The following is a 25355-nucleotide window of genomic DNA, read 5'->3' on the forward strand; positions in this document are numbered from 1 at the left end:
AACATCACAGATGACAACAACTAGGGCACTGCTGATATAGGCCTATATCTTAGTGCAAAGTCAAACCACTCCAAATATAATTTTTATCAACGAAGCATTTTAGCTGGTTAAATTCCAACATGACCTGGAGATGAATCTTTGGCAATGTGATATTACCATTTTAATGCAGATGTGGGCTTCTGAAACTGAGAAATGTAACACGATCTTTTGGTTTGAAAATACATATCTATTAACAGTCCTGGCCATGACATGAGATTGGGCTTACTATCATTAAATTGGCAATATGCATAGCACAGTTCTTTATTTTATTTCTGACACAGCTTACTATAATTAACATGCATAAGCAACAGTCAAATATAGAGAGGATTCACTGCACTCTACCAATTAAGTGCACTAAAATTACTAGTTGGAAAAATTTAGGTAGACAAGCTGGGCAGCATAAGTTTTGAAGTTGGCGCCAGAAATCATAATACCCCAAGCCAAAAAAGCCAACTCTACAGTAAACACGCCAGGTATTATCCATGTCAGGCATTTACTCACTTGATTTGGAATTTTAGCAGCTACTTTGCAAGCTAAATGAAGGGGTTTTCTGAAGTAGTTTACACTGAGCAGGTGAGTTATAATTAAGAGTAAGCTGCCTTTTCTTTACTTAAGATTAAACAAAACAAAAAAAAGGATGGCTAAACATGGAAGTAGTGACTTATGTGAAATATTCATTTTTCCAAATTATTTTTAATCACAGCAACCCCAAATTTAATCAGCTTCTTTCACTTGTGTTGAACTCATCTACTCCCAAATGCCTATAAAAATAAACAGCATTGTGCAAATTCACACACACAGAAAAAAGCCCCTTTCTGCTGTGTACAGAAGCTTTCCAAAGAGCTTCTTACCCCTCACTCAATCCATGCTGGAACCTTCTGCATCTTCATCTTGATAACAGCCATCAACATACACTGCTATTTTCACATGCAAAGCAGTAGAGTCAGCAAAGAGGCTGTTAGCAAGCATAGTTCCACTAGTTGAGAGCCAGACATTTTTTAGGGCTCAACCTTATACAGTGGTACCTCTGGATATGAACGGGATCCATTCCAGAGCCCCGTTCGCATCCTGAGTAGAACGTAACACACGTCTGCGCAGGTTGCGTTTTGCCGCTTCCGTGCATGCGCGTGACATCATTTTGAGCATCTGCGCATGCACGAGCGGCGGAACCCGGAAGTAATGCGCTCTGTTACTTCTGGGTCGCCGCAGAGCACAACCCGAAAATGCTTAACCTGAAGCTACTTCAACCCAAGGTATGACTGTACACAACTGAATAAATATTTTTAAAAACATCCTCATCGAATGAGCTAATATTTGCATGTTGCATAGTGAGCATCCATCTATCAGGAGAAGGCAGAAATACAGGGACAATTCTCTATCGTTGCCCTAATGATGTTATGAAAATTAAGACTTCTCATTGAGTAAGCAATCTTAAGTACTGGTTACAGCATCTGCAAAAATTGAAGCTCTAACAACAAAGACTAATGTTAACACATCAGAAAGATCTGCTACATGCACTCACTGCAGAAATTCCCAGACTACATGAACCCCATCCTGTTAAAATGAATTAGCAGCAGCTACCCTGCCTGTTTCAAACAACTAATGCCTCTCATTTCATTATCTGTACTCTCCATGCATAATACAACAGCCACTGGTTCTATGTTGTACAATCGCTTAACTGCTCAAATGATTATTTCAGGATGTGACATTCTTACTGATCAAGCAACTTCAATTTATATCTCTATGGTGCAGAAAGAGAGCACACAGATGCTAGCAATATGTTGGCTGACAGACATGTGAAGCAGAATTTTTCAGACCTCTACTCTTTTTAAAACAAATACAGTCTCTACTCTTTTTAAAACAAATACAGTCTCTACTCTTTTTAAAACAAATGCTGTCTCTGATTTGTATTTTACATCAGTGTTTACCATTAAAATTGCCCCATTATGATAGCACGACCAGAGTGGCTAAAGTGTTTCAGAAGCAAAAATGTAGTAATTAATGCCATGAAGGCACAAATGAATAAATGTCACACGTTTACACCTGCATCAACAGGTTGCCAGATTGACAAAGTTACTGCCTACCATCTGCATAGCTGCACCCCTTTCTTAGTTATTAAGAACAAGGATGTTTTAGATGGGCGCTGGCCTGGTTGCTAACACCTTACTAAGCCAAACCATGGTGGCTTAGTGAGAGTGCACAACCTCCTGGGGAGGAGATTGGAGCCACTTCATTACTACTCAGTTTTACTGCTGCGCTGAGCTCAGTTACTGCATGGCTTGATATGGTGTCTGACCCCAAGCGCATGGTTTCACTTTCTCCGGACTAAGAATGGTTTGTTCTTGGTTTACACAGCTTGTCCAGGAGAGCCACATGACAGCACCAGAAAGGAGGCCTGGGTGCAACCTGAAACCTGCATAGCATCTAAAGCTGTCTCTTTTGAATGGCTGCTGTATCTTTCAGCATTCATGACTCTTACCAGATGCAGGCACAGAGGAGTTTTATCTCAGGTCAGCTTTTTCTGTCTGCCCCCTACACCCTTGATTACTGTATTGAATGAGGAGATCTAGAAAACTCAAAAGTATTTGAACTATTTTGTGACACTTTGGCTGGCCAAATGAAGCTATTGCCCTAATACATATGTTTTCTTATGGGTCAACACAGCTACCTTTCCTTTTCCTGTAGCGCCGATTCATCCACCTGGCAAGGTGTTTATACAGGAACATGGACTATCAGGTGGAATATAATTTTTGAATAAACAGCATCCAGGACATTTTGAAAGAAATGCTAAACCTGCTTCTTCTCTTATGAAGAATTTTTGGTATATAAACTTCAGATAAACAACCCACTGTGGCGGGAAGGTAAAAGGTGTTTCCGTGCACTCTGGTTTCTATCACAGTGTCCCGTTGTGCCAGAAGCGGTTTAGTCATGCTGGCCACATGACCCAGAAAGCTGTCTGTGGGCAAACACCAGCTCCCTCGGCCTGAAAGCAAGATGAGCGCCGCAACCCCATAGTCGCCTTTGACTGGACTTAACCATCATGGAGTCCTTTACCTTTACCTATATAAACCTCACATTATCGAAAATGAAACTCCTGTATCTGTACAAATTTCAAGTGGATTCCATCTATTTATGCCCCTTCTAAGCAGAAGCATTTAGTATCTTACTTCTCTCACACACAAGGTGTACAAAAATGATCCCCATAAAGAAAAGATATGCATAAATGAGGATGGAAAGGTACATAACCCTTTAACTGAACTGCTGTTCTCCCATTACAACAAAAACACTTTACATTAAGCTCAAAATTCCATGCCAAACATACAGAAACATAACACTATTATTTTATATCCAAACACTTTTAATTACATAGTAAGTACTATAACAAAGCTTAAGTACAGTCTAAATCACTCTCCAATAATGAATTGTTTGTATTATTTAATAGATAAGAATCACAGGGCATTGATATTTCATAGGCTGAGGCATCAAGAATAAGGGAGGAAAGACATAACAAAAGGAAAAACTAAGCTGATCTCTGTCAACATGTTAAAAGTGAAAGCAAGCTCTAGTTAACTAATATTTTTGTATGAATATAAATTTCTGTGTTAAAGACATTAGGTAAAGGGACCCCTGACTGTTAAGTCCAGTCACGGACGACTCTGGGGTTGCGGCACTTAGCTTGCTTTATTGGCCGAGGGAGCCGGCGTACAGCTTCCAGGTCATGTGGCCAGCATGACTAAGCCACTTCTGGTGAACCAGAGCAGCGCACGGAAATGCCGCTTACCTTGTACCTTGAAATGCCGCTTACCTTGTACTCTGATGTGCTTTCGAACTGCTAGGTTGGCAGGAGCCAGGACCGAGCAACGGGAGCTCACCCCGTCGTGGGGATTTGAACCGCCGACCTTCTGATCGGCAAGCCCTAGGCTCAGTGGTTTAACCCACAGCACCACCAGCGTCCCTATTTAAAGACATTAGTCTGATTCTAATTAAGGTCAGAGTTTATTCATTCTTGGACTCCAAAGCTCACTTAACAATTCTTCATTTTTACAAATAGTTTTCACTGATGTTCCAAGCAGCTTTAGATTTCACCCTTTGTAAACTGCAAAAGAAATTAATTACCAAGTACACCAATGCAGTCTACTCAAGTTTTTGATCCTAAATAACAAACCAAATGGACTAGTTTATTTCCTACTTGCCCATACCCATCACCCCCAGTTTTACATCAATATACAGATTCTCAGTGCCTGAAAGACTGAGATAAGCAACCAGTTACAAGTAAATATCTTCACCAATGCAACATATCTGAAGCTCTTTGAAAATAAAAAGGAGCATGGTATTAAGGGAAGCACTGCCCCCTCTCTTTGAATTCTGCTGACTGGAAGCTGCCTAGGCAGATAACAGCTGACATGTCAGAGGATGAACAAGTTATTTAAGTTGTGGAAGCTGGAGCTGTCTGAAGTTTTGCACACAATTTCCCCACAGGTTGGACGAAAAAAACAAAAAGTGACCCCAACAGCTTATTTAGCAGTTTAAGTTTTCGAAATGCTATCCAAACACTCTGCTCATAATGGTTCCATACAAGACTACCAGCCTGGATCAGGAGCCTGGGAAGCGAAAAGGCACAAGGGCTACCACCGTTTTACATTCTGGCTTATAGTAAACAGTGTTCAGCTTAACTACTATTAACATCAGTGACAACCACTGTTAAAGAGAAAATTTGTTCCAGAAAATGGAAATAACTATCCTCCCAAAAGTATCTGGCAATTTGCTTTGCAGGGCATTGACATTACATCTCCTAGTCCAAGGTATATGGTAAGACTCATTCACCCACATTTACTGAAGTAGAACAATGTCACTGGTACACTGTTTGAACAACAAAGTTCTTTTTAGCATGTGGTAATGTCTTCTACTGCACAATACATATTGGCTATTTGGGGGAATCAATTAAGCAAAACAATTCTCACAATCTATTAATTTCATTCCAAGAAGCTTCAAAGACAGTAATACATAGAATAGCATCAGGTGAGTTTGCAAACTTTATCCAGGATTTGCATAATATAAGATTTACACTGACTTTTACCTGCATGGAAACTTTGAAGTGCACATTTTAAATGCATTTTAATTGAGGATGGAGGGGAGATTCAGAGAGGAACTGCATTCGAGCATTCAGGAAGTGTACAAGCCTGTGGAGAATTAAGGTGCAATCTCTACATTAATCCAGGAGCTACAGATCAGATCAGTTCACACTGAAATCTACAAGGATCAAATTCCTTAAGCATGTCTAATTAGAATGGATGTCTCTTAGCCATGATCTATACTGTACTAGCTTTCAGTAGTAGCAGATTATTACTACCTTGGGCTATTTCATTTAAAACCCACCCATGGAAAAATATTCTGCCATTTTACTATGGATCTTAGTACAATCTACCTGATGATACATTTTGCTACAATACAGTGGTACCTTGCAAGACAAATGCCTTGTAAGACGAAAAACTCGCAAGACGAAAGAGCTTTTCCTTTTTTGAGTTGCTTCGCAAGACGAATTTCCCTATGGGCTTGCTTCGCAAGACGTCTTGCAAATTTGTTTCCTTTTTCTTAAAACCGTTAATACCCAGGGTGCATTGCTTGAAGAGGTGCAGTTGCGACTTGACTTCGAGGAGCAACTCATAGCACGCGGTGTGGTAGCCTTTTTTGAGGTTTTTGAAGACTTTTTTGAGGTTTTTGAATCCGTGCTTCGCAAGACGAAAAATTCGCAAGACGAAAAAACTCGCAGAATGAATTAATTTCGTCTTGCGAGGTGCCACTGTACTTGTAACATCATTTTACTGCTCTACATTTAGGATAAATGTTGACCTTCTAATTCATGTGTTTATTTCAGCATTTGTTTTAGCTTTGAATGCAATGAGACTAGCAAGCTCAAGTGAACACAAAGGAACTTACTGTGGTGTAAAGTGAAGATTATCTTTACAACTGATTGCAAATATTCCACATTATTCTATTTACACTGTTTACCCACTGCAGGGATTGTAATCCTTCATGAACATTTTTCATATAGCAGGAGAAGGGAATGTGAACATTTACAGAGATGATAAAAAATATCAACACAGCAGCTGGCAAAGATCATAAGGAAATTGGTACAACAAGAGAGCCACGTTTTTGCCTTGCATTCTCTGGAACTAAGATGACAATAGATCTTCACCAATTTAATGTCTGTTACCCTCTCAGATCCCCATCTCCCCATCCCCATCTGACTATTTACTTTAGGTGGTCAGTGAATCAACCTCTGAAGCAAATGTTTTAGGATTATAGTTTTAGGGAAATCTGCACAGTAGCCTTTTGGTATTGGCTAATGGTTAACCAAAAGATTATATTGTTCTCAACCAGGAAAACCACCACAAGCTAGCCTACCTGGCAACCTTTAGCTCAAGTAGTGTAATGGGGTTTTTTAGACACAAACTTTAAAAATACATGAATATAGGATGTAAGATTACATTGGGCAGTATCCAACTAACTCATTACATCAGTGCAAGGATTTTTGCTTGCCCAACAGAACTCCACTCCCTGTCCTCTCCCCCTGTGCTCCCCAAATCTGTTCCAGATGGCAGGGGGTAAACTCTCAAATCAGACTTGGGGACTTGTATTGTGATCAGCTTTAAAATCAGATTTTGAGAAGAAGCACTTCTTGCAAATAAAATTTTAAACCCCCAAAAACCAAAAGCCTTTAATCAGAATCAGAATTCTTGAATCAGCAACTCATTTCACAGTTGGGTTGCAGTAGTCTCTGCTTTTATGGCTCCAGGAAATAAATCCCATATCTAATCAATGCTTTTTACTAGTATTTGCAATTGGGCAAGTCTTAGCAGAGATTAGCACCCCTTTCAATATTAATTACATTTTAGCACATAGATGTGCTAATGCATGTCATCTACAGATCACCACTAAAACTGAGCTTTTGCAGCAATCTGTTAAGAGGCATTTAAAGCAGGCAACAAGAACCCAAAAATTAGATACGTTGTCTTATCTCCAAGAGGTGTTGTTCATGTTTAATGGCAAACAAAACTACAAATTTTAACAATGAAGCAAGTCACTATTGGGTACACCAGCTGTGGATCATCACCATATGCACGAGATAATGGAAATATGAAACTGACATCAAAACCAGGGAAAAAATCAGCACTTATGCTTCTCTGTATAGACTGCAGCCATAATCCAGACTCTTGGCAGGCTGCAACTATGTGCAGACAGCTAACCCCGGCAACCTCTTCTTTAATTCTCTCTCATTTATCCTTCACAATGTGAAGGGGACATAAGGACAGGTACCCGTGTGGCTTATCACTTCGTGATTGATTAGTTACACGAGTGTGAGACCAGCAGTATTCAAACACTGTGGCAGCAAACCTACTGTTCATGTGAATATGCTACAGTGCAACACACACCACGGGGAGTAGGATTCCAAGTCTATCCTATGCTGCTATAGCATATTTAACAATAGCTAGCACAGATTACACACAGGCCTCTTAAAAACCTCTCTTCTCAACTCAAAACAGTTGGGAAATTAATATGATTTAATTTATAGCAATACTTTCTGTCCAGCTCAGTTTCTGCCTTTGCTATTGTGAGGCTGTCCTGAGACATCTGTTTTGAACACACAGCTTGACGGTCCTCGCTACCACTGTTATATTGTACATATGAACTTTTATTGGCTTACTCCTATAATTTGAATATCATTATTCTATTATATATTTCCTACTATTACCCTACGTGTTGTGTTCGTATTGTTGTGATTTGCTCCTAAGGACCTGTGTGTGTGTGTGTGTGTGTGTGTAGGGAGAATCAGGGCTCACAACAGGGCTCTGAATGGGGTCAGAGGGGTTATTGGAGGTGCCAGGTAAGGCATCCCAGAATGGGGTTATTAGGACTAGTTTTGGACTCCTGCAAGTCCTTCACAGTTTTCAGTCAGAGTGGGGGTCTCTACAAGGCCCCAAGCCTCTTTCTCTAAGAGGTCTCTCCAGCGTCTATGTTGGATAGATCCTAATTGCTACATGCCTGATAGTTCATGCACTGTTTTTCATTTGCAATCAATCCATATTTACCCCTAATGGACAATGTAGAACTGTTAGCAGACCTGAACCAACTATGAGGTCGTCCAATGCATTTTTTTATATACCACTGTGGACCACTGGCCTGATCCAGCAGGCTTTTCTTATGTTCTTAAAGAAGCAGTGGTAGCCTATGTGGGGTATAGGGCCCAAGCCGGTAAGAACTTTAAGATTAACAAAACGTATCTCTTGGATAGTTCCATTCATGTGCAGTATTTCAATGGCAAAAGCCTGTGAAGAGGCATTCTTGATGGATGTCCAACAACTGGGGCAATTTGCCTTCTAGTGCAGCAGGTCCTCCAGATACACAAATCAGTTATCTTCAATATGGAACCCACTTTTAATTTTGGACCATATGTCAGTCTGCCTCTCTATGGTAACAAGATGCAAAGATAAGATAGATCCTAATAATTGTGTAGGAGGGGAAATCAATATATAGCTTCTCATACAGGGCTGACTGAGGAAAAACTGTATTTCCTAAAGTTCTAATGAGGATTGCATTACCAGAACTGTATACTCATGATTATGCTCTTCTTGAAATCATATAATGAACTAGCCCCCCGCCAAGTATCTGATAACACTATGCAATTATAATTAGTTGATTGTTTTACTTCAGGCTGTTAGTCTTCCATGGGGGACGTGGGTGGCACTGTGGTCTAAACCACTGAGCCTCTTGGGCTTGCTAGTCGTAAGGTTGGCAGTTCAAATCTGCGCAACGGGGTGAGCTCTTGCTGCTTTGTCCCAGCTCCTGCCAACCTAGCAGTTCAAAAGCATACCAGCAAGAGTAGATAAATAGGTACCACAGTGGCAGGAAGGTAAACAGTGTTTCAGTGAGCTCTGGCACTCATCACAGTGTTCCATGCGCCAGAAGTAGTTTGGTCATCACCCAGAAAAGCTGTCTGTAGACAAATGCTGACTCCCTCGGCCTGAAAGCGGAGATAAGCGTAGCACCCCATAGTTGAATTTGCCTGGACTTAACCGTCCAAGCGTCCTTTACCTTTAACCTTATCGGTCTTCACAGATGTGTCCATTAAGTGATTTTTATACTATTCATTGTACCTTGCTACGTCTCCATGTATGTGAACAAACGCAACAAAATATATCGAAGGACGTTTTCTTGTGTTCTGGAGTAGAATAAGGCATTATAAGTGAACAAAGGGTTTCTCAACACTTGTTTACCTCCTAACATGAATGGAAGGAATAGAGATAATTGCAGGGCAGTATGACAAGTGGGAAGAGTACTGCACCCTTTGATTGCCATCCGTTTCTGCCCTGAAAAATATCTCTCCTCACAGTAGAGCTCCAAAACTATAAATTAATTCAGCTGGCATAGGATCCAGCTCCTTGGAGCCAAGGTGCCTTTGTCCCCGCCCCCATAAAATATCAGAGGAAGGTTGCCAATAAAATATTTGAGGAGTTGCTAGGCATTCAAATGGCGTGCGAGTGTGTGACACGTGATTATGTAGGGGTGAGGCTTACCCACCTCTTGAATATTTGAGTACCGTATATACTCGAGTATAAGCCGACCCAAATATAAGCCGAGGCACCTAATTTTAGGACAAAAAAACTGGGAAAACTTATTGACTCAAGTATAAGCTGGTTCACCACACTACAAACCTGGTGGTGGCAGCCGAGGAGGAAGAACAAGCAGCCCGAAATGACTGCTTTCAGGCTCCTCATTCCTCCTCAGCCGCTGCCGACAGCGGCGGAAGAACAAGCAGCCCAAAAGGGCTCCTTTCTTGCCGCTCATCCCTCCGCTGCCCACCTCACTCGAGTATAAGCCGTGGGGGGCTTTTTCAGCATAAAAAATATGCTGAAACACTCGGCTTATACTCAAGTATATATGGTAACCTATTTTATTCAAGTTGCCACCCCGGCAGCTGGCAAGAAGAAACACAAGAGATGGAAGGGATTGAGCTCCTCTCCCCTTGCACCAATTTGTCAAGCAATTGTCCCCCACATTACCACTTGTGAAGCTAGGATCCAGTTTTACTCTGTACCCTTCAGATTTGGGTACTTGATATTGATCCACTTTCATCTTCAGATCTTTATAAACTAAATTGCTCAAGTTCAAAAAGAAGAACTGTATTCTGTTGACTGCAGAGAATGCACAGCTGTTAGGCACAATAAAAATATCAGATGTTGCAGCATCTGTCAGGACCTAGTAGAACACGGAGGAGCAAGCACTGTCAGTTCCTGGGTATGATGAGCAGGCAACTTAGAGGTTAGACCAATATTCAGCCCTCCTCTTCCAGCTGCTGTGGGCTGGTAGCCCTTGATGCTCTTTCAAAATAGCTTCTCTCCAGGAAATGGACTCCAACAAATATCAACTGGGCAACAATGGCTATCTTCATCCAAAGGGGTCCTACAGCAATTAGTTCTTGATGAGCACTGGAACATTTTAATGGTAGTTGACTGCATCATTGTTAACTACTCAAAAAGTGTCTGAATGTTTCTAAGCCTGTACGATATTAAGAGGTAAGACACTGTCTGTCCACTGGCGCCTAAAGATCTTTATTGCTCTTTTCTAATTTAATTGTGTCCTGCACATCCATCTTAACAATGGATAAATTTAATGCATAAGTATTCTTTTCTAAATTAATATGGCGATCACTAAATCTTTAATCTTCAACCAAAAGATGGGCAGCAACAGGAAGCCAAATATTTTACTTATACTGTGTATGCATCCTTGTTTACCTTTGAAATACCTTAGAAATTTAATCACAAAAACAGCTATCCAGACGCTCTGCTTGGCACCGCATGGTGAAAGCTTTAAACAGATTAACAAAATGAAACTGGCACTGCTGTCATGGACAGCGTCAAAGGAGAGCAAGTTTTTTTTTATTAAATTGTTATAAGAAGCTTTTGTTTCACAGGATGTTGGTAAGAAGGAACCGTATCTGGCCAAACAAAATTATATTTCAAGGCCATTTTGTCTTCTTCTCAACCTCCACCACCCAACCAGTTACAGCAAATCATATGTTTTTTCAAATTCTGAAGAAAGTAAAGTGACAGGATTGTGTTGTTACAGCAAAGGAATTCATACCTTATTAACGAAGTACTAAGTGCAAACAAACCATAGCAACTATTCATAATAAGGTGGCAAAACTTGGTCATTTAAAAGTTAATTAAACTTTACTTTAGAAACATAAATAATTAAAAGATTTTTTAAAAAATTAGAATGTTAAAGTGTTAGTGTACTGAGAGAACTAAAGTTACTAATAAATAGCAAAAATACATAAATTATTATAGTTACAACACAATTCAGGAACCATATCAATAACATGTGGCAGAGGTGGTTATTGGTTTGTTTTTGGCTGTTTTGTATACCAACCCTTAAAATTATAAATTTACTGAAAAGGGTCATTTCTATAATCATCTACCTCTGCATGTAAATTAACAAATTTTGCTACTATGCATGTAGCAATATGTTCAGGGGGTTCTTCCAACCCTCCAGAGCAGATTTAAGGGGCATGTGAGGAGAGTGAGAAGAAATTCCAATGTACAGTCAAAAGCACTTACACTAGAAGAACCGTTTAGTTGGACACTGTCCATGACTCATCTGTTCTCAATGGAAAGCTACAAGTTAGTTCTATTCAAGCTCTAACCAGCAGGAACATTCACACATGAAGTTAACATTGATTCAAAGGTGGTGAATCTTGAACCTGCTGCCATTTCAATTATATTCAGCAAAGACATTCTTGTTCATGTAAGTTTTATGTACTAGTATGAGAGGGGTGGGACTCACAATGATAATCTGCAGACCATGGTTCAAATAAACCATGACTAAGCATATGTGCGAACTATGCCACAATTTGCAGCACAGACTATGGTTTTTCCAAGAAGCCAGAAGTCATTCAGAAATTCACAGGGTATAAGGGGAAGAGAACATTCAAACAGTAAGCTGTTTGTTCACATAAACAGGCTGGGAACAGGCCAGTCTTAGACATTTCTGCATCTAAAACAAAAACTCAGGTTAATGGCACACAAATGCAGGCTGAAGATAGGAAAATGGCCATTCTCAAATCTGCTTCCTGAAGGAAGTGTTTCATGCTCCTGCACAGAGAAATCTCTGCAAAACCTGCCACAAAAGTGCAGAATTAGCCCTCACGTTTTCTCATTACCTGCATACCATCACAATCAAAGCTTGCTTAGTTTGCTTAGTTCACAGGATTTTTAACTGAAGGGGGATTGAAATCACAAGAAGATGACAGCATTTGTTTTAATCAATCAAAAAACAAACCTAAGAAGGATCCACCACACTTCAGTCTGCTTAAGGTCATCCAAATCAGTAGTGTTGCAATTAACTTGCCTACTAGTCACAGGCAACAAGGAATTCCATCCAAACAAGTAGACAGGCTGGTAGATGAGGAACCCAGTCCTCCTCTGCCAGCCCACTTGGTAGAATTAAAAACAAAAAACAAAAAAAATTAGCTTGTTAGGAGACCAACATCCTGCATTTTCATGCTGCCATGAAGAAAAAGAAACCAGGGCTTATATATATTTTTTTTTTAAACTGCCAGCTAATCACTTTTGTAGGCGTATTTACAAGCGTGCTTTAACATTCTACCTCCAAGTTAAGAGCACACTGCAAGCAATTTTTTTTTTTTAAAAAAAGCTTTTGCTAATGGAAACGGTGCCGAGTCAGACAACATGTATACGTATCACTGACTTCTCTTCCCAGTACAGTCATCTCATATACTTTTTATAGACAATTTCCTTTGTCTTCGTCTCATTTCCTCCATTGCCCAACTCCCTCTGGTTGTCTGGGGGCATATTTACATACTGTTTCTTTGTGTCAGTCTCTTCTGGGGCTAGTCATTCACATTTAATCATCAAGTCTTTTAACTGCAAGGGGGAATTATCTGCTTAATGCAAACAATTATGCATGAACGAACAGAAAAAAAATACCAAACATAATCAAAATTGTTGTTTATATGGACTACAAAGAGACTGCTGTCAGATGTGCTGGTTCTGGTCACAAAACCCAAAGCTCAGTGAGTTATCTCCCCCACCCCTCCCACCCATAATGCCAATTTTAAAACATTCAGCATGAACTCTTTAGAACAAAGATCCTTGAAAAATATCAAGTGTGGACCCTGGCCATTCAGGCACATAATCAGAATGAATAATTTACAGACATTTCACTTCACTGCCACAGAAAAGAGCTGAATCCCAAGAAGCTTGGGGAGTTAAACGCATATCTGCTAAGCAAGTAAAGAGAATCAGTCAGTGCCCAGTAACCAGTCTTTTTTAGGGGCAAAATAGCAAAATACAATTTGCTCTGCACTAATGAGATTCCATTCCTTTGTTGTAACACTTCCCACTGACCCCTAACCCTTCTCTTGACCTAAGGCAATAAACACTGCCACACACTTTTTTAAAAGTTAGTTCCCAAAAGAAAGCCACTACACTAATTTAAGTCATATGTTGACTTTATAAAACAAAAATAGTCAGGCATTCTAAGACGACGAAGCTGGGAGGAGCCATGGGACACCAGCAAGTTTTAAAGCTTCAAATAAGTACCTCTGAATCTATTTTCATCTACTATGTGCATTAGAGGCCATATGGGATGTTAGGTAGTCAACATGTGGAGGTAAATTGTAGTAGTTTGATGATATAAAGACAAAAAAAATTAGGAAAGTTAAGCTACTTTTGTATCTCTTTACCTTCTTTTTCTTTAAAACAAAATCATGTTTGATTTCTTTCATATCCTTGTTGACAGCATCACCTGACTGCTACAAAAGTGATCAGGCAGAAGGATGTCATGAATTCAACTGGTTATGCCCAAAGGATTTCTTGCAGAAAGTTGTGTGTGGTCAAACTAACAATGTGTGCAAGACCTTATTATAGGAAACACTTGTGGCTTATTGTATGAAAAACCTTTCTGCTTCTCATAGCTCCTGGGATAATGAAAGAAGAATTATACCACCTGCATAAAGCAGCACTGGAATTTTTTGACCACCAATTTGCGGCAAGGGAAACAAAAGAGATTAAACAATTGCATAATCAAAAGACAGCTTTGAATTTTAACATCAGTATTAGAGCAGAGCTGCTGAGGGCGGGGGAGAGCAGTAGTTTATCCAATCAAGTAACTCCTAGTTTTTCACACAAATAAAGACAGCCAATGAAGGAAGAGGCAATTGAGAGATGAGCCCTGCTACTGAGATAAACAAATGTTCCTAAAGACTGAAACTAAAACATTAGATGTCCAGTCAGATGCAGCATTTGGTGAATCCGTAGCCAGCACAGAGAGCAACGGCGGGAGGAAAACTATCATTTTTTTTTTCCAGGGGGGAAAACACCACAAGACACCAGGTTAGGTGCATCACCATCAAATTTATTGTTCCCTTTGTTCAAATAACTGCAGTTCTATTTCCGGAAGAGCAAAACTCATTGTGATTGCCCTTTAACAGAAGGAGTTTAGAACAGCAGATCATGCTGCTCAGAGCTTTAAAATGCAATACTCCTTTTGCCACTGACTAACCCAGTGACACTGGACAGTGCTTAAGTTCTATTTAGCAATGTTACCGACAACTCACTGCTCCTTTAATATACTGAATGAAGATGGCAGGTTTTAATTTGGGGGAGCGGGGGAATCACTTTGAAGAGGAAAGTCTGTAATTTACAAGTTTAGCAGGTATGTTCCCAGAAAAATTGGCAGTGCTTAGATTCAATCTCCCAATTTTCATCTGACCTCATTGCTCACATTTCCCCACTGTTTGTATATGTGTATAAACCAGTGTTTTTCAACCACTGTTCCGCGGCACACTAGTGTGCCGCGAGATGTTGCCTAGTGTGCCGTGGGAAAAATTCGAAAGATTTTAAAATAAAGTATTTTATAATTTTTCATATTTCTGTTTACTTACTATTTCATAATAAAGTAATTATAAATTACTTTCTTTGTGTTTATTTGATTCCTATTCAAGAGAATTACTTTATATATAGTCAATATAGGCACAGAGATAATTTTTTTTACATTTTCTAATGGTGGTGTGCCTCGTGATTTTTTTCATGAAACAAGTGTGCCTTTGCCCAAAAAAGGTTGAAAATCACTGGTATAAACCTATCAGCTGAGCATGCTTCATGCATCTCATGTAAAGGAGACTCTAGTCCACAATGCCATAAAGAAGATTTGTTAGTCTAAGGGGTATCCAAAAAAATCACAGAACTCAACGTAAGACAACCTCTGTTTTGTGTGTATTCAAAGGAGAGGGTGGGGCCATAAAGGGGCCAGGGGCAGGCTTATGCACACTCCGACACATGTAATGACCCGGAACATAACCCCTGGGGCAAAATGGGGGTTGCCTGTACGAAAGAAAGAAAGAAAGAAAGAAAGAAAGAAAGAAAGAAAGAAAGAAAGTCTGTTCAATGAGGCTAGCTATTTCCTAATTAACTAATGTGATTAAAGTTTTAGCTAATAAATCACACCAATCCGTAAAGGCTTACAGCCCTAGTTCTTCTCTCCAGTCTGTGTGCATTACTTTAAATCTGTGCTTTCTAAATTTCATTCTTATCAGATTAGCTCTCCCTTTAGCAATATTTAGCTTTTCCTCTAGGGTAGCAATAGTGAGGAGGGACCTTCCAGATAGACTACAACTGCATTACCGACCACGGGCCACGCTGGCTGGAACTGATGGGAGTGAAGAGTCCAACTCCTGGAGGGCCAAAGATTCACCATCTCTACTCTAGTGAATAATATGTCTCCCGAGTTGCTGCCAAGTGGCCATTCTACCACCATCATTCATGAAGATGCTGAACGGTATGAGACCCAGAATTCCCACACTGGATACCTGTTACCAGTTGATACCTTTTGCCAGTTCAACAATGACCCACTCAACTTACTCTGCATGGGTGTAGCCAGGATTTGGGGAGGGGGGCAGACCTTTTGTTGGGGGCAGAACCTCAGTTTGCTATGCCAGTGGTGAGAGGAGACAGACGCAAAAGTGACCAGAGCAATAGATGTATATTTTACCCTCATACACCTCTCTGGGGTTGAGTTCCAGGAGCTGGACAGAGCTGTCTTGAGGTCCATATTCTGCCCCCAAACCAGAGGTTATCCAACCCTGATCTACAGATACACATTACTGCAATGGGGGTGCCAAAATTAATCGTGTGCTACCTCATAATAATTTGGACTCAACATTTTTTTTTTGGAGGGAGGAATTAAGTGACTACACTCATTCTATCAAAATAGAAATCCTAGGCTTTCCGATGATTGCAGAGTGGCTAGAAGCATGCCCAGGTTGTGAAACAGCATATCTAATACACTTCCAAATGAAAATAGGAGAAGTTTTCCTGGAAAGTTTTGACTACTATTCAGTGATCACATAGAGCTCTAACTACCTCCCTTTCTTCATTTTTACTCTTGGCAACTCTTCCCCCTCCCCCCACCTTTTCCCCTACGCAACTGAGCAATAACCAGACTGAATTGGATTTTGAAAACAAAACGGGAAGATAGAAATTTTAAGATTATGCAAGAACACAGATGTATTTTAGCCTCTGACTTATTACGCAGCCACTTTGAAACAGCTTTGTTCAAAAATGTGATGTACGGGGGCTTCCAATTCCAAATGCTAAGGGAAGAATTACCTCACTTACCTTCTATAGAAGGGGCCTGGTCCTGAGCTGCATACAGCATCTCCTTGAAAGCCTGCCCCAAAATAAAAGAGGGAGGAAGAGTTAAATCTGTAAGCACAAACATATTCAATCACTTTGATCAATCTATCTAAAATCAAGTAGCAATGAAAGTCATTTTATGCCTCCAGGCTGACATGGAATGTGAACTTTTATTTCATTACACATTTTTGTAGTATAAAAAATTAAATAAATACCGCACGTTTACCAAAAATATGTATTACAAGCAACAACTTGCTGCATAAACTTATAGAGCAAGGAAGCTGCTAGGCTTCTAAGATTCTCCATTTTCTAAGTAGTGTTATTCAAGTAAGTGTTTAACAGATTGCCTCAGGATTAGTTGGAATATAGCAAAAGGGGATTATCTCAGATTATATTAGCATTATGCATCACTGCAATAATGTAGCTTTTGAACAGAAAGTCAAGATATTATTATTAAAATCAGTAAGGTCACTTATTTCCTGGCAGAATTTCATCGTGTTACAATAGAGATCAATTCAATCCAGTTTACAAGACAACTGTGCTGCAGTCATGTCTTTCATAGCTGAGCTATTTGGTTAAAGTCCAGGCTTTCTAATTACAACACACTGTTGTTTTTGCAAAGCTTACAGTTTGTCTATTGCTCCCCAGGATGCAACAACTGCATGCAAAGAAAGCAGATCCCGTGCATGCTTAGTGCTCAACAAGCTTGGCTTTGGGCTTTTCCAGAAACATGGTACCAACTTTGGGTGTGAAGCCTCAAGATGAGGTGCCTGCATTAAAAGTAAGGCTAACCTATGTAAACATTAGCTTTTAAATCATATGCAGCCTAGATCCTGAATAGCTGAGGTCTCATTGCCATAATCTGTTTAACATGTAAAACTCGGTATGCCCTTTAACTTCTTCACTGGACTCAGACATTCAACATAAACTAAGAAACACACACACAAACCCATCAGAAAGCATTCAAATGAAACATTAAAAAAAAAAAGATTATGTCTCAGAATGATTATGTTTATTGACAGCCCAATGTATTTCAGCCAAAAGGGCTTTCTATGAAAGGCAGACAATATACACATGTATAAAATTTATGCATTATTTATTGGGCAAGCTTGAAAACTTCAAAGTTTTTAGCTTTGTTTACTAAATACAAGTAAAATTAAATATTAAAAAATGGGTTAGGTGTGGGGAACCCTTCCTAGCCAGCAGGTGGGTGCTTAGGTCTCATAACCCATGTAGGCAATTCTGACAGTTCGGCAGAGCTTCCTATCACCTGATATCACCATGACTTTAGCTGATACAGTTTGAAACCACACAGGACTTTGAAAGTATGATAACCAAGTGACTGATGGTGCCTGCAAACCCCATTTTCAGCAGGGAGCTGAAAGAAGAAAAATAACCAGCACATTTTATCCCCAATGACAGATTCCCTGCAAAACTTCTGCCATGTTTCTTTTCATGCAAGTTTAGGCTACAACTTCACACAGGCTTAGCGTAGAACAAGCTTGGTGAATTCATTGGGGCTTACTTTTGAGCAAACCTACACAGAACCCATGCTATTTCAGAAGAGACATTGAAGTCTCTTCACAACAATTTAAGCATGACAGCATTAATTCATATACAGAACTCAGAAAATTACTAGAAGTACAGCAACTACAACACAATCTACAAATCCTGTTACTTTCTGGTCACCTCCACTCTTTGCCAAACACATGGGCAATACACTCAATTTCACTGGCTTCTTACAGCAGTATATGCTTGTAAAGGAGTGATGGGCAAGCAACAGCTCTATTATAAAAGTTCCTTTCCTGCTCTCACAACGCCAAAAGGCACAAACGTCTTCTGGAGTTAACTCTCAATACCACATCCCAAAAAGTTCCATTTTCACAGATCTACCCTTCCAACCTCATGCTGCTCTGCTTGACCCAATGCAGACTTAGGCTTACATGCAATATCAATTTCAAAATGCTTAAGCACTCTTAATTCTGCATAGGAAAAATGCCACACATATCACAATACGTAGAGTCATCCGACCCTTTAATCTTGTTTACCTGATTTAAAAGCATATTCATTGTTGCAAAGTTGGCTGCCTTGTCAATATGCCTGCAAAAGTTACTCTTCTGCTAACAACAACAACAACAACAACATTTAATTGCATTCCCATGCTGGTTATGGAGAGGGAAAGTTTTTAATGTGTTTTACTGAAGAAAAAAGAAACTTTCCTTCCTCCGTGGCTAGCTTTTGAAATCAAGCAGTCTGACATAAAAGCACTGGAAAAGTCCATCCCTCCAACTCCTTGCTCACCAGCATGGAATTACTGGTCACCCATATGTACCAGGTGAGTTGTTAAAATAAAAGGCAGGTGTAGCCAACAGAATGGTAATCAGAAAAAGGAACAGTGGGTGATGAAATGGTTGGAACTGCATCAGTTCCAAGTACAGTGGTACCTCGGGTTACAGAGCCTTCAGGTTACAGGCGCTTCAGGTTTCTGTTCTCATCCTTTGCTTCAGGATGAGAACAGAAATTGCGCAACAGCGGCAGGACCCATTAGTTAAAGTGGTACTTCAGCTTAAGAACGGTTTCAGGTTAAGAACAGACCTCCAGAACGAATTAAGTTCTTAACCAGAGGTACCACTGTATGGTTAAGTCACTGAGTTCCCACCATAAGGGATAAAAAATGTTAATTCCTTGAACTATTAAAAATGAGATTTAAAAAACACATTTCAGTTATCATTGGCATCCCTTTGAGATAACCTGGCTTTAAATGAAATATCAACTTAATGCAAACATGTAAAGCTGAACTGATTATATTCGTACAAACAGCTGCTTTTACGCTACTTCTCTTTGTAACATAGTTGGGGAAAACATCCTTGCCTGTCGTCACTGCACATTAACCCATGTGCTTATATTATAGCTGGGCACTGGGAGCCAAGGACTGGCAGGTCGCCATGGGTTTTATCCACTAAGCCATCTGGGTGACTTTCTATGTCTATTATGCTTAGCAACTACCTGATCTCTACAACTGGCTCAGAGTTAGAACTGCATTGTCACTATGTTTCTATCATTATAGCAACCTGAATGTTTAGGAATTATTTTAGTGTGTGGAAATTTTTTTTACCCCTTGGCGATTTAAATCATGCTACTGAAACTGCTGGAGAATTAGTCTTGATTACTTGTAAACACTGTAGGACTATGGACTTTAGTCTGGCAAATCCAACTTTAGAGTCTTTACCTAAACTCTGATCCCAAGAAGAAAGTAATGATAGGCCAGAAGCTACAATTAAAGAGACACAAACAGTAGTGGCAAAATAGATATTAAAAACTGCTAACTAAATATGTGCATTAGATTTGGAAAAAATCCAAAATCAATAACCTAAGCAGGCTGCTCTGAACAGATTCAGGACTTGTCAGAGACAAAGCAATTTCTCACTGGTGGCACTTTGGGCATTCAGACTGTGAAGTGCGTCTGCAAAAAGAAACATTGCTCCCTAAGCAAGGGAAGACTCCAGAATGGGGGAAAGAGGAAGGAATAGCTCTTGTGTAACTGACAGGTAGGGCTGGGCAATATATCATCCCAAACTGGTTCAAAGTCAATTTCATGAATTTTTGATCTAGCAATATATTGCAAATCACAATGTATGTGTGTATGTTTGTGTGCTATGCAAAAATCACAATGCGGGAAAAAACATGAAGCCAACCAACGCTTCTCTCAATTCCTGCACCAATATTAACTCTGCTGGCTCAGCTCTCCCCTGCCTCCTGTAAGGGGTTAGCGAATCACAAGAGCAGCCACTGGAAAAATCTCAACGCAGGAAAAACCATGAAGCCAGCCAATCCCTCTCTATAGCTCCATCCTTATTTCAGATATCTTGATATATTGGTATATGGCGATGTTTAGCTGGCAATATATCATGATGTTGAAAACCAGCTATCTCCCAGCCCTACCCGTAATAGATTTGTTTTACCAAATCAGATCGCCTCCAAAGTGCTTGAGACTGAACTGGTCTGTTTTCTGAAGCACCCAGTTAGAATCCAAACAGAATTTTGTGGTTGGTGCACACCCTGTCAACTAAAGTTTGTAATTTTGCAAAGTAGATATGAAAAGCCGTTTCTTTGTTAAGGAGTAATGAGGGAACATCATCTCTATCTGAAAAGTTTAGCAGATGAACACCATTAAGTTCATTCCCCAAATCAGTTTCCTGATTTATGTATTAACTGCTTCCCAACATTTTATTTCAAGGATAATGCAGCATTACACACACACACACACACACACACACACACACACACACACACAAAGTAACACCAGGAACCAACCAACTGCTTAATTTCCTCACTTGTAGACATGTTATCCCCAATGCTCCACCGCCTCTTTTTCCTTGCCTTACTTTATCAAGTCAAACAGACCTCTAGAGAAATTAAGGAAGGAGAAAAAGGAGAGTTGGAGCTGCAGTCCACAGCATAACAAGATTTTTTTTTATTTAGCACTCCAAGCTTCACACCTTGTAATAGTAATTCACACCGCTAAGCTCCAACTAACATTGCACTTGCATTGCTCATCCTGAGAACTGCACTGATCAGTCATAGAATCACAGGATTTCATAGAATTGTAGAGTTGGAAAGGCCATCTAACCCCACCATCTACAATGCAAGATTGTTCTAAAAAGCATATTTAGTATTATTTGCACCATTTCCTTACTTACTTACATTTTCTTACTTAACTTATGGAACATGGAGAACATGTTGTACAGAATTATCATCATTATCACAAAAAATCTAGCCTCTAGCTTTTACTTAAGAGAAATTTTGAAATCATTGGCATTATCTGCTATAGGTTTAGAAAATGGGGCTCAAGGCAGGAGGATGCTAATGAGAAATACATTAGTCAAAGCAAAGGACCACCTGCAGTCCCTGTTCCTTATCACTTCCTATTTCCTCACTTCCTCACCCTCTACTACTGCTTCACACTCCTCGACAGCAACTCTAGTCAAAATTTGTGGAAAAAATTATCAAGTCTGAGAGATATAATGTAATCAAGAGGAGTGCAAAGTTCACGAGTTAAGCTGAAGTGCATGAAAAGAGAGAGGGGTGTACACCTCAAAATGGGATAGAAGAAGAAATGGAAACAGCACTTTCCTTTCAAATGGAGAGAACAGAAAAAGTGACAAAATACAGCCCAAGGCATTGGATCCATTAGCACATCATCTGGTTTTTGGACCTCAGCAAGCTAATGCTCAAGAAACTGTCAGGCAAATCCCCTAGGATTGAATTTGCATTCACAGCTACTTAAAAAAAAGTTATCCCACCATCTGTCTGGATAGGAAAGGCAGTGCAGCAAATATTAGTTGGGATGCTATTTCAATGCTTTAGTGTTTTTCATGTGTCCTTTTGACATTGCAAAATCTACAATGACCCTTCAAAATCAAACAATTTGTCTATTTAGTTAAATTATTGTACAGTCTGGCTTCCTTGTTATTTACATTGTGCAAATTCTACACTTAAATTTTAAATAAAACAGGTACTTAGACTTCATACAAATTTGCCATGTTTGACACTATGCATATTTTCACACACATTCGAAGCATTTCCTTTAAAGGTTCAGTACACATCACACCTCAAATTAGTCCTGTAACTCAGATTTAACAAACCGAGCTACAGATTTGGCAAAAAGACACCCTAACTTGGCATTCAGAATTCACCACATAACGTACAGGCATAGAATCAAATACTGATGAGTTTGAATTAAGTGTAGGGGTGGCAATAAAGAGTCAGTATAAAAATTGTAATTTGTGAGAATGAGTTGTCTCCTTTTCAACTCTTCATTCTTAAATCAAAATAAGCCAACGCATTCATGAAACCTTCTGTCTCCTCTTCTACAGACTACTGCCTCCATATGGAGTCAATCAAGATAAATGTCTTTTCTACAATATCATGAAGAAGAGCAGCGTATCAGTCATGTTCTGTTCTAACAAAGTATAGGCTGAGAAAATGAAACATATGTATATGAATAATCTATTGTGTTCATTGATTGCAAAAGTGACTAAATCCACTCCCATCTGATGTGCCAGCAGATTATAGAGCAGGGATCACAAAAATGATGCTCAGGTGTCAGTGTGCCCACCAGCACTCACTGTGGGGGCCACAAAAGGTGTCAGAAAATTCTCAAAAATCCACAATACAGGAGGAGCGGTTTGCTCTTCCTGCCACATTCCTGTCATCAATTGTTCAGCATCTCAGTATGCCCCCGCTAGATGCTAGAATCGGATGCCCATGCTCCCATCTATTCAGGTGCAAAGAGCTTCTTTGTGAGCAAGTATGGCTCTGGCTGATGTAGGTGCCTTTTTCCACAGGACACCTCACAGAGGCCACACCCTCAGAATTTTGTGGTCCTGTTGGTTCTTCATCCCTTTAAGAAGTAGAAGCCATTATGCTACACACACACCCCAGTCATTTTGCAACTAGCACCCTCAACATTTCCTCAAAATTCCAGAAGTGCCTACTGGCCTCAAAACATTGGTGACCCGCATTATAGAAAATAATAATTTTGTTAACTGTATGCATCTGCTCTACATTCAGCAATAAAGTGTAAAGGATATTTGAAACAAGTCTTTTTGTGACACAATTAAGCCATGCCACAATGCAACACCGATTAATAAAAACTCACTATGAAGGACTTGGCTGAAAGCCTGCTAAATGTGCTGGGCCAAAACCATACTGGGACAATTCCACAGTTGTCATGGTGGACATCCTGAGCCAATATGGACAAGACAGCCTTGACAGATATTGAAATCCCTCCAGAACCAAAAGCTGGGGGACAGCGTTCCAGTCACCAGACTTGAGACCATCCATTAGGCACTAGAGTGGGAGTAGACCAGGTATCCAATGTGTGCCCTCCAGATGTTATAGACTATGACTCCCATCATTTCAGGCCACTGGCACTGGCTGATGGGGGTTAAAACAATTAACAGTGCCAAGTAACTAGCCCACAAAAAAAGAATAGTAAAGGTCAAACCCTCCATCATGCCACAGATCCATAACCGGACCTCCCAACTTTTTTAACACTTTAATAACAGACCCAGGTTAGGGAATTGTGTGTCTTGAAGCTGCAAGCAAGATGGCTATAAAGTAGATAAAGAACTCAAGCTGAATCTCACAAGCAGTAAACAGTATTAAAAAAGAACTGGACATTTGTGATAACAACCTTATGAGATGGGGTTTGCAGAGCAGAGACTAAACAGACTGAGTTTGCTGAAAGCCACTAACAAGTTCATGGCAGAGGCAAAGTCCAAATCAGACAGTTTGCAACTAGTCTTCCAGCCACGGTGCTGTATCAGCTCTCAGGGTGGAAACTCTGTGGCATGTCAGTGTTGATGGCAGGGGTCCAACAACAACATGCTATTAAGATGCTGCCTAGCAGAGCTTTTTCAAATGGTATTGATTTTTAGAACCTGGTCATCCCCCATCTGTTCCTGCAGTGGGCTACTTTACAGCTAAAATTGTTTGCATCCTCTTCAATACATTCACAAATATTATTAATATTAATCTGTTCTGGAGGTATTCAGGGCTTAGGTTAGATTAGAATGTGCATGATGATGCAGCACGAGCACAGAAAAAATATGGAACTTCGCACTGGTTATGAAGCAGCTTCTCTAGAGCTTTAATGTCTAAATCAGCACCTTGTTGCTGACTGATGTATGTTTGAAGCATGAACATGCAATGCTTGGTGAAGACTCAGTAGCCTGAGGCAGCACTGGCTTGTCTATTGTAGGCAATTATCACTTCTATGCCAAGGCATAAACTCCTTGTTCCTTCCCATGACTAATAAAAACAAAATTATGCAAAAGACCGGAGATGCTAGACAAATTTTGCTTAATGTATAGCAAGTCACAGAAACCAGCTTTCCTTGGAACAGCAACTGGGTTACGTAAGCATGAATGGGAGTGTAAAACAAGTTGCAGCAGCAGAGTTTTTTAGCCCATCCTTTCTAGAATTTGATCAGGGCTCCAGGGATAGTCCTCCCTTTTTATCCTAACAATCCTGCGAGATAGGTTAAGCCAAACATGCGCTACCAGCCCAAGTTCTGCCTCTGAGCTTTGCACTAAATAGGTATTTGAACCCAGTTGTTCATGCTGCACTATAACCACAAACTATACTAACGCCTTTTTAGGAGGAGCTATGGTTTCATAAACTTGAGGTGACCAGCAAAAGACCTATGTTTAGTTTCTTCTTCCTATGAACAACTTTTGATGTAAAACAAGCTTCTAATTTGGGACAGATAGTCCTATTATTTCCCCTAGGTAAAGTGACCCCTGACCATCAGGTCCAGTCACAGACGACTCTGGGGTTGCAGCGCTCATCTTGCTTTATTGGCCGAGGGAGCTGGTGTACAGCTTCCGCATCATGTGGCCAGCGCACAGCCATTTACCTTCCTGCCGGAGCAGTACCTATGTATCTGCTTGCACTTTTGACATGATTTCAAGACATGCTGAGCAATGGGAGCTCACCCAATCGCAGGGATTCGAACCGCCCACCTTCTGATCGGCAAGCCCTGTTAAACCACAGAGCTACCTGCATCCCTATTATTTCCACTATGGCCTATCTAAT

At 40.1% G+C, this 25355-nt stretch overlaps 1 protein-coding gene across 1 annotated transcript in view; it reads right to left on the reverse strand.

The window, feature by feature from the left end:
• Window positions 1-25355, reverse strand: part of XPR1 (xenotropic and polytropic retrovirus receptor 1) — a 100075-nt gene that overhangs the window by 71546 nt on the left and 3174 nt on the right. Inside the window, exon 2 of the mRNA XM_081915091.1 lies at window positions 16737-16788. Within this exon, the coding sequence (XP_081771217.1) occupies window positions 16737-16788 (52 nt within the window). The remainder of the gene's footprint in view (window positions 1-16736; window positions 16789-25355) is intronic.

This window comes from Podarcis melisellensis (genome assembly GCF_964234715.1).
Source record: "Podarcis melisellensis genome assembly, chromosome: 6".
Lineage (NCBI taxonomy): Eukaryota > Metazoa > Chordata > Lepidosauria > Squamata > Lacertidae > Podarcis > Podarcis melisellensis.